Source organism: Medicago truncatula, chromosome 6 (genome assembly GCF_003473485.1).
Source record: "Medicago truncatula cultivar Jemalong A17 chromosome 6, MtrunA17r5.0-ANR, whole genome shotgun sequence".
Taxonomy (NCBI): Eukaryota; Viridiplantae; Streptophyta; class Magnoliopsida; order Fabales; family Fabaceae; genus Medicago; species Medicago truncatula.
Genome location: NC_053047.1, coordinates 9,667,807 through 9,678,374, shown reverse-complemented (window position 1 = coordinate 9,678,374; position 10,568 = coordinate 9,667,807). Strand labels below are relative to the sequence as shown.

General features: G+C 35.7%; 2 protein-coding genes across 2 annotated transcripts; one reads left to right on the top strand and one right to left on the bottom strand.

Annotated features, from left to right (window-relative positions):
* Nucleotides 1-661: 661 nt before the first annotated feature.
* Nucleotides 662-1,096, bottom strand: LOC11408843 (chaperone protein dnaJ 72). Its single transcript, XM_003618890.2, has one exon. It carries the CDS (start codon nt 1,094-1,096, stop codon nt 662-664), a length of 435 nt encoding a protein of 144 aa, XP_003618938.2.
* A 2,533-nt stretch (nt 1,097-3,629) lies between these two features.
* Nucleotides 3,630-5,235, top strand: LOC11420089 (F-box protein SKIP23). The gene is made up of 2 exons (XM_024786368.2): nt 3,630-4,802; nt 4,929-5,235. The coding sequence occupies exons 1-2, from the start codon at nt 3,663-3,665 to the stop codon at nt 4,953-4,955; spliced, it is 1,167 nt and encodes a 388-aa protein (XP_024642136.2). The 5' UTR covers nt 3,630-3,662; the 3' UTR covers nt 4,956-5,235.
* The last annotated feature ends 5,333 nt before the right edge of the window (nt 5,236-10,568 follow it).

Sequence of the window (10,568 nt, the reverse complement as noted above, 5' to 3'; positions counted from 1 at the left end):
ATGAACTCTATTCCATACATATTCATGTAGAAAGATTAAGCAAATATAAAACGTGAAGAGAAACAAAAGTTGCAGAAAGTAAAATCTTGAACACACAAGAGTCATCGAGGTTCGGAGATTGTTCTACATTTTCAGTGAGGTCGATTCCATCACTATAAACACGCTGAAGACAACACTGAGACATAAGCTTGTAGTATAAGCGCTTATAATATAACCTATGAAGCAGCCGGACATTGGACACAACACTGAGACATCAACATTGTTAATAATTTGAGAAAATTAATTAAATGAATGTAATCAACAATCACATTTATCAATGTTGTATCGATATTGGACATTGGATATGCCTTTAATTAAAAGTGTCAGTGCTTTAGAGGTTATAAGCAAATCACCAACTAACTTAAAAATAATTATCAGGCCGAACCAACTAAGGGCCCGTTGGATTGACTTATATGAGTTTATATATTAGCATAAACACTATGAGACTGTATGGAAGATCTTATGAAAACAACTTACATGTTCAATGTTACTAATTAAGCTTTATCTCATATGAGTTGAGCTACTCAGCCCCCTCTGATTAAGCTACAAATCATACCTCAGAGAAGATCCATTTGAACTAACACATATTAATGACGATAAACATGGAGAAAATTGAATTGGCTTACGCTGCATATCCAAGATTAAGAAGAGAAGACCTCGTCGTCAAATTCCGAATAGCAGTTCCAAATTTATCCCCAAAACCACCTCCACCGCCGCCACCACCACCATTCAACCCACTAGACCTAGTTTTATCTCCATAACCACTCCCACTTTTACCATATCCATACTTTGAATAATACTCAGTGCACTGGTACCGACACAGGCCTCCACCACCAGCATGCGACTGGTAATTATATTTGGCACGTTTGCGATCATCCATAAGAACTTCATATGCTTCAGAAACCTGTTTGAATCGAAGTTTGGCGTTGTGTTGAACGTATTTCGGTGACTGAGAATGCTTATCTGGATGACATTGAAGCGCGAGTTTCTTGAATGCAGCTTTGATTTCTTCTTTGGTTGCTGTTTTTTCTAACCCTAGAACTTTGTAGTGATCCATGGGAGAGATTTTGATGTTTGTGCTTGTGTGTGTGAAAATGTTTTCTTTTTAAGGTGTTATTTCCATATATATGTGACCATGTATAACTTTCTCTTCAAGTTGCCAAACAAACTAGATTCTCATGCAAGTTAACTCCAAAACGATAGGTCCTCTCAAAAGAAAATGTTTAATGTACAATCTTATTGACATGTATACACTTTGAAATAAAGAGAGAAAAAAAAAATGACATATTAAATGTAATAAATCGATGATTTGATAGGAAGAAAGGAGATCATATGAAAATGAAAAAGAGGAAAAGAAGATGATGAAAACCTAACGTTTTTGAATTAAAACTAACATAAAGGACCAAAATGTGTAACAGAAAGAAGTTAAAGGACCAAAATAAATCGAATTTTAATTAGAGGACCAAAGCGATACTACCTAAATAGTTAAGGGACCAAAAATACAATTTAGCCAAAAAAATAACTTAACCTCTTGAGAGTCTTAACAATTGGAAGAGAGATAAAGATCAGTTATAAGTAACCACTAATGTGTAGAAAAGTTAAACAAATGATAAAGATACAAGGTTTTGTTAGAGGGATATAGTTTGAAAAACGGCTGTTGCAACTCTTCAAGGCTCTTCATAGTAAACGTGTTTTTGAGTTAAGCTATTCGCGAAGCTAGTTTCTGCGCTTTGTTAGCATAGCACGCATACACAATGAGTTTTTTTATGTCTATTATGGAAACAAAAATGCCTCTACAGTTGTACAGTGGTCTATTATTTTATTATCGTTCGTCAGGCATGCTAAAAGTATGAAAAATCCGAGCACGGAAACACTCAAAATGAGTTTGACAAACAATTCCGCTGTTGCAGAGTATATTATCTTCTGCCTTGAATTGTTAGGCATGCAGTTGAGACGTGTCTCGAGATGTTTGTTCAAATAAGATTAAAATGTTTAGTGAACAAATCATAAACTATATTTTTAGTTTAATAAAATTCTTCTATTATATCATGAGATAAATAAATCTACTATAAGCCATTCATATACAGTATCAATTTAAGTACCAAAGTATAAGAGTACTTGTGCAAACTTAAACCTTTAGTTTGACCAAAGGGACTAAAAGCAAAACAAATATTCATTTTCTCAGAGAATAGAGCTGTGTAAGGAAATGTTTCGATCTGCAGTTACTTATTTTTTTCTTCATCGTCTGATATTCCACTGAAGTCTTAATATAACATGTGCTTGAAAAATCTACTTTCTCCTCGGCTATGCTATATTATCAAGAGGTGCACTGAAGCTCGTCATGTTATACAAATGTATCTCACATGTCATCTTTTATGTCGATTTCCAGATTCTCATCGAGTCCTCCTGTGGGAGGCAGTTTGCCAGTACAACCCGCCCAATATAGCTCTGAAGGAAAAAAAAAATGGTCAGTTTATTCGCAAAATATTTTTACACTAGCAGCTAAACACTTGATATTTTAAACATCATCAATTGATGAGAAAAATCATTCATCAGTTTATCCCGCCCAAATACAAATCAACGATGATAGAAAAAATGTATGGTTTTGTGTATTATTCTAGAAAAACCAAGCGACAGATAGATATATAATTATGGAGCTTGAGTCCATATGCATTTAGACTACCAATTCAACGAAGCCGTGCTATGCCGATGCAAGGTTATTGTACTGATCCAATTGACCATAAGTCAGTCCATTGGTGGATAACTACATATGATGGTACAAACTTATTCACATTTCAAGTTGGTAATTAACACAAATATGGGAATATTACAGCTCAAAAAAATATGAGATTAAGCTCATAAGTCATAACTACAAAGAAAACTAGAAAAGAAGAAAAACCTACTGGGTTTCTGAGAATTTTTCTAACCAAATATGCATGATATGTTGATAACAAAACAGCACCTTCACTTAGTATTATAAGCATACAGCCCTCTAAACAGGGCCGGCCCAAGCCCAAAGCAAGGGCTTTAGGCCCCAAATTTTTGGGCCTTAAAATTTGGTTGAATAGAAAGTGTTTCGGACTAATTAACCCGAACAAATAAAAGTAGTCGATTTAAGATAGCGCTACTAGTTCAGTGTAAAATATTAACAAAAAAATTGAGCAATAGTCTGGTAATCGGTTTTAAATGATGTAAAATCAATAACCGAACATGGGAAATATCAAATGTAATTAATTTGATTAGATTGAATTCTTAGAATTATCAAATAATTGATTTGATTCTTACACCTCTACCGGCTCGTTTGAACCTGAAGATTACAATAACGTTAAGTCCCACTGCACATGGATGTTGAATCACTTATAAAATTCGTTGTGGCTATGGGTGGAAATGGGTTCTAATTGCTTATAGCTTCTGCTTCTGGTTCTGCTTATAGGTTTTGATTATAGCTTCTAATTGTTTATAGCTTTTGTTTTTACTTATAGCCTCCATTTATGATTCTGTTTTTGCTTATAGCTTACGCTTATAGGTTTTGCTTATAGCCTCTAATTGTAAATAGCATCTGTTTTTGCTTATAGCTTCTAATTGTTTATAATTTAGGGTTATAGCTTCTGCTACTAGCATCCATGGCAGCGGTCGACTGGACTAAACTTCCAAAGGATCTTCTCAATCTGATATCACAACGAATCTATGATGAAGTCGATCTCATTCGCTTTCAATCAGTTTGTTCAACATGGCGCTCTTCCTCCGTCCCCAATCATCATCCCATTTCACCCTTCAAGTTCCCACTCCTCAAATTTCCATTCCTCTCTGACTCCAATGACATTGATACCATCAACAGCAACAACAACACTTCATTCTGTTACCTCACCAAACAAAATCTCTACCTCATCCAACCACCACAACAACAACAAGAAGAACAACGCCTACTTCGCCCGTGGTTGGTAGGAGTTGGCCAAAACACGCATGGCCAAACCAAATACATTAACCCAGTCATGCAAAATTGCTCTTTTGTTGTCCATTCTGTGATCGATCACAACAAATTATCTGTTCTCCATTTGGGAAGCACCTACTTCATCATGGACATCGACGTCAAAATCAACCGTCAACTCATCATCAGTAAAGAATACATGTACCCTAAAAAGGTCGTTGCTGTCACGTGCCATGGAAAAAAACCTCTCGTTGTTGGCATGTTAGCCTTTCCTCCATATCCGTTACTTTTGAAATGTGGTGATGAGGATTGGAAGGTGATCCCTGACATGTCAATGAAATTCGAAGACATATGCGTTTTTAAAGGGCGGCCTTATGCCATCGACGAAATTGGTAAGACGATTATGATTGGACCAGATTCGAGTGTCCATTTAGTTGCTGAACCTTTGGTTGGTGGTGGGAACATGAAATTCTTAGTGGAGAGCGAGGGAGATTTGTTGTTAGCGGACGTTTATGATTGTCTTTGTATTGATCTTAATGATCCTGTAAGGATTGATTTGTTTAAGCTTAATGAGAAGGAGAAGAAGTGGGTGAAATTAACGAGTTTAGGGGATAGGGTTTTGTTCTTGGGGTTGGGGTTGGTATATTCGTTTTCTGTTTCTGCTTCAGATTTGTGTGTTTCCCAAGGGAATTGTATCATCTTTGAATCTATGTCTTCCGAACGTGAGTTATATGTTTTGGACTTGGATGATGGTCAGCTTTCGCTTTTTTATGATAATCCTGAATATTCCAACTTGCTCTGGCTACCTCGAACATGGATCCGAGCTCGGTACCAAGTATGTTGATCTTGCATTGAAAGGTTTCTAATGTGTGATTGTGATTTGTTGTTATTATTATATTTCTAAACTAGATGTAACAATGTTGATGAGCTTGATTATCTTCTTTTATTGTTACTTTTTCAGACTACATGTTCAGCACCAAACTCCTAATCACATATTCATCTGAAAAGATGTCTTGAAAATGAGATGAAACTCGGGTTGCTGGATAAGCATTTTAGTGGATTCTTGAAGTCTTATATGTAAGCAAGTTGTGACTATTCATGTAAACTCGGGTTGCTGGATAAACCTTTCCTAGTATTTGGAATTCCATATTTTTCTATTTGCTGTCTTCAAGGGTTTTGTGCCTTTGACTTGTGAACAAGTTACATAATTATGACGACAAACTCTTTCTTGTTTGCTTTATGAAATGGAGTCAATGAACATTGTGAAAAATGCAGTTTTGAACAACTTATCTATGACCGGTTCCGTCTTCTTCGTTTCTTGTTTACTTAGATTAGGTTTTGATTGTTGTGTAGCTATTTGGAGGTTTTGTTGTTGTGCATTGATAAGGTCTTCGGTATTATGGACCAAATGTCTTTTTCATAGTTTCATTCATTAGAACTTTGAAGGGATTTACAAGCTGATATTACATATCTAAAATATGGAATGACCTAGAAAAGTATTATACATACCTAAAATATTTTCAATCTGCAGTTACATATTTTATTCTTCATTGGCTGATATTCCATCGAATTTAAGTCCTAATCTAGCATGTGTTTGAAAGATCCACTTTTCTCATCCGCTACCCGTATTATCAAGAACTACACTGAAGCTCGTCGTGTTATACGTGTCTCAGAAGTCATCTTTTCCTCCGATTTCTCATTCTTGTCGATTCCTCCAGTCATGGGACAACACCGAAAGTTTCCCATAAAATATGAAAAGGTGCCACAAAATGGACACTTAAAGTTCATTGTTCATAATATATGCTTGTTTTGACGTTGTTCATCTAAAAATTTAGCTTATTCTGATGGCTAGCAGCAGCAACTCATCTCTAGCTATGGTGACATCTCCAAGGAGAAATCATTATGATGTGTTTTTCACCTTTAGAGGTGAATCTATAGGACATGAGCTCCTTGCAAGAATTAGAAAAGATATGTGAATGTGTTCGTGTATCAGGAAAACATGTTCTTCTTGTTTTCTATGATGTTGATCCTTCTGAGGTGCGAAAGCAAAGTGGGATTTATTGTGAAGCATTTGCCAAACATGAACAAAGATTCAAATAAGATTCTCACATGGTGTCAGGATGGAGGAAAGGTTTAAAACAAGTGGGGAGTATCTCTGGTTGGGACCTACGTGATAAGTAAGTAATCTATACCATGGTGAATATTTTTCAACCTATAGTTTTCTCTTCTTTTCTGGTTTTGGTAGAAAATATAGGGTGAGGGGATGGTGCCCGAGTTCAAGTAGAAATTCAAAGAATACTTATGAAATGATTTACATTTACCTTTAGAACAAACATTTGGAGTTCAAACTAAAGTTTTCCAAAAGTTGAAAAACATGTGTTATTTTGTTTAGTGTTTTTTTTCCTTTGGTTTTGATATGTGATGATTTCGTGTCATTGAACAATTTTTCAAACTTTCAGGCCACAATCTGCTGAGACTAAAAAGATTGTACAAAAGATAATGAACATATGGAGTGCAAATCTTCATGTGTTTCAAAAGATTTAGTTGGGATTAATTCTCCTATAGAAGCATTACAAAATCATTTGCTTTTGGACTCAATTGATGGTGTTCGTGCTATAGGAATTTGTGGAATGGGAGGAATAGGGAAGACAACTCTTGCAATGGTTTTATATGACCAAATATCTCATCGATTTAGTGCATCCTGTTTTATTGATGATATAAGTAAAATTTATAGATTGCATGATGGCCCACTCGATGCACAAAAGCAAATCTTACTTCAAACTCTCGGCATAGAACACCATCAAATATGCAATCGCTACAGTGCCACAAATTTGATATGACGTATACTATGTCGTGAAAGGGCCCTCCTGATTCTTGATAATGTTGATCAAGTTGAACAATTGGAAAAAATAGATGTGCATCGTGAATGGTTAGGTGTGGGTAGTAGAATTATTATCGTATCTTGAGATGAGCATATATTGAAAGAGTATGGAGTACTGGATGTAGTTTACAAAGTTCCACTCTTGAATCAGACTGAATCTCACTAGTTATTTTATCGAAAAGCTTTCAAACTTGAGAAAACTATTAGCAGTAATTATCAAAATTTGGCATATGAGATACTTAATTATGCGAAAGGTCTACCATTAGCAATTAAAGTATTGGGCTCATTTTTGTTTGGTCGTAATGTGACTGAATGCAAGAGTGCATTGGCTAGATTGAGACAAATCCCAGATAAAGATGTCATGGATGTGTTGCAACTAAGTTTTGATGGGCTAGAGGAAACGGAAAAGGAAATATTTCTTCATATTGCTTGTTTTTTCAACTCTTGGTCCGAGAACTATGTTAACAACATTCTAAATTGTTGTGGATTTTATGTTGATATTGGATTAAGAGTTCTCATTGATAAATCACTTATAAGCATTAATTATTCAGAGATTAAAATGCATTATTTGTTAGAAGAGCTGGGCAGAAAAATTGTGCAAGAAAATTCAAGCAAAGAGCAAAGAAAATGGAGCAGGTTGTGGTCCAAAAAACAACTCTACAATGTTGCGATGGAGAGTATGGTAAAGTAGTTGTTTATAAATAAAAAAGACATATTTCCATTTTCATATAAACTATAAATATTGAAAGTAATTTACTTTTTCTTTTATTTTTTGCAATTCTTTAGGAAAAGCATGTTGAAGCAATAGTTTTGAATGATGAAGTTGATTATAAAGAGAGGGTATATTGGAACGTTGAACACTTGTCAAAAATGAGTAGTCTTAGATTGCTCATCATCAAATACGGTTGGAATATCTTACCATGTAGTCTTTCGAACGAATTAAGATATCTTGAGTGGTATCGATATCCTTTCAAGTATTTGCCATCGAGTTTTCACGCCAATGAACTTGTACAACTGATCTTGAACTGGAGCAACATTAAACAACTATGGAAAAACAAAAAGGTACTATAAACTCTCTTATTATTACCGTTTATTTTAGAAATATAAACAAATTCGAAACAATTTTCTTACAATCAAAGTAATGGCTCTATTTTTGTTGGTTTTTCATGTCACGGTTTCTTAACCAAATATTGGATCTAAGGTACTCCCGAGTGCTAGTAAAGATACTAGATTTTGGAGGGTTTCCGAATCTTGAGTGGTTAGATTTGGAAGGATGTGTAAAACTTGTGGAGTTGGATCCATCTCTTGGACTTCTAAGAAAGCTTGTTTACTTGAATGTAAAAGATTGTGGAAATCTAATAAGAATACCCAACAACATATTCGGTCTTAGCTCTCTTAAAGATCTAAATATGTGTGGCTGTTCCAAATTGTTTGACGATTCAAGGCATTTGAAGAAGCCTGATATATCCTCAAAAAAGAAGCATGATATAAGTGAAAGTGCATCACATTCCCGATCAATGCCCTTTGTCTTCGAATGGACCATGTTGCTTCACAATTCATTGTTTCCGGCTCCCACAGCACTCACATATTTGTTGCATTCCTTGCGTAGTTTATATTGTTTGCGTGAAGTTGACATTAGCTATTGCCATCTAAGCCAATTGCCTGATACAATTGAATGTTTACGGTGGCTAGAAAGATTAAACTTAGGGGGAATCGATTTTGCGACACTACCTAGCTTGAGGAAGCTTTCCAAACTTGTATATTTAAATTTGGAGCATTGCAGGTTGTTGGAGTTTTTGCCTCAACTTCCTTTTTCTAACACTATCGAGTGGGCTCATAATGAGAACAAATTTTTCTCGACAACAGGATTGGTCATTTTCAACTGTCCAGAATTGAGTGATAAGGAACATTGCAGTAGCATGACATTTTCATGGATGATGCAATTTATTCAGGCAAACCCACCATCCCACTTTGATAGGATTCAAATTGTTACGCCAGGAATTGAAATACCAAGTTGGATCAACAATCGGAGCGTGGATGGTTCGATACCAATAGACCTAACTCCTATTATGCATGACAATAACAATAATATCATTGGCTTTGTATGTTGTGCAGTATTCTCCATGGCACCTCGTGGTGAGGGGTTTTCATCGCCGGCCCGTATGGAACTGGTTTTCGATCCTATTGATTCCCATAAGATAAGTTGTATGAGGGTTCAAGTAATTCTGAATGGATTTCTTGTTTTGACCAAATCCAGTCACCTATGGATAATCTACCTCCCCCGAGAGTCCTACGATGAATTTGGAAAAATCCATTTTGACATTATTCGGGGTGAAGGTTTGGATATGAAGGTGAAGACTTGTGGATACCGTTGGGTATGTAAACAAGACCTACAAGAGTTCAACTTAACGATGAATCACGAAAAATCATTGGCTCGGACGTGCAAGACTTTGGCAATTTAGGATGAGAGACAGCCACAACCGAACCAGAACAAGAATCATTCGTCTCATAAGTCATGACTAGTCTCGACAAAGTGGACAATAGATGGATCACAAGAAGGTCATTTGTCTCAACAAAGCTAATTATTTTCTCAGTGGCGCAATGAAGGAGTGTAGTGCTCCGCACTATCAAAGTAGGTGCTGGCTAAGTCAAAACAACACTTCAGCAAGTGTCCAACATTGGTTGGGGTGCTCAGTGTCATGTTGTACAAATTGCGTCTTGTGCTGCATTTTCACCTTTTAAGAATCCAAACTAGCTTAAGGTGTATTCATGAAAGATGAATCTCTTGATTAGCTTTCATATAAACAAGTTTCAGCTCCATTGAACACTTATAGCTTCAGATATGAATTAAAAATAATGAGACAATCAAGTTGCCAAGTACAATCATGTTATCGACTTGTCACAAAAAATCCAGAAACTTAGATCGTAATTCAAGTGTAAACCTTTTCATGATAGTTGTAGATAGTTTTATATCTTTGTAACAAGACCAAGATAATTTTGTCTTATCATTAGTTTGTGTAAATCTTCCACTTTCAATCATATAACTTGTCACCGGGCACTCTTAGGATGTAATCGAGCCTGGCCCTGTTGTTACAGAATCAGATATTACATCAAGTGATGAACCAGGTTCTTGTATTCTATCTGAATCTCTTTATTGTATTTACATATGAAAATAGCTCATAGCATATAGGAAAACAGTATGACTTCATCTTACCTTTTGTTATAAAAATAGCTTATACATAAGTACTTATATGTAAGCACTTATCTTATAAGCTTTAATTAGGGCGTTTATCCAAACAAGGTCATAGCTCATAGGTTTGCAGCCTGTTCACCTATCTTTGAATTTTTACATAAGATTTCTAATTGTTAAATGTCTGTTATGCTCCCTTTTTGGATTGCACAAACTATATCATTGGCACCTGTGAAGGAACTTCAGGAGGAAACAGGAGCAGGAATGATGGACCACAAAAATGCTCTATCAGAGAGTGAACGTGACATTATCAAAGCACAAAAGCTCCTTAGGAAAAAAGGCTTAGCGAGTGCAAACAAGAAAGCATCCAGAGCAACTGCCGAAGGAAGGATAGGTTCTTACATCCATGACAGCAGAATCAGTGTTTTGGTAGAAGTAAAATGCGAGAAAGATTTATTCTCCCAAGGTGAAATTTTAAAAGAGTCATGCAAGTGGCTGCATGCCCTCAAGTAGAGAATGTTGTTACTGAA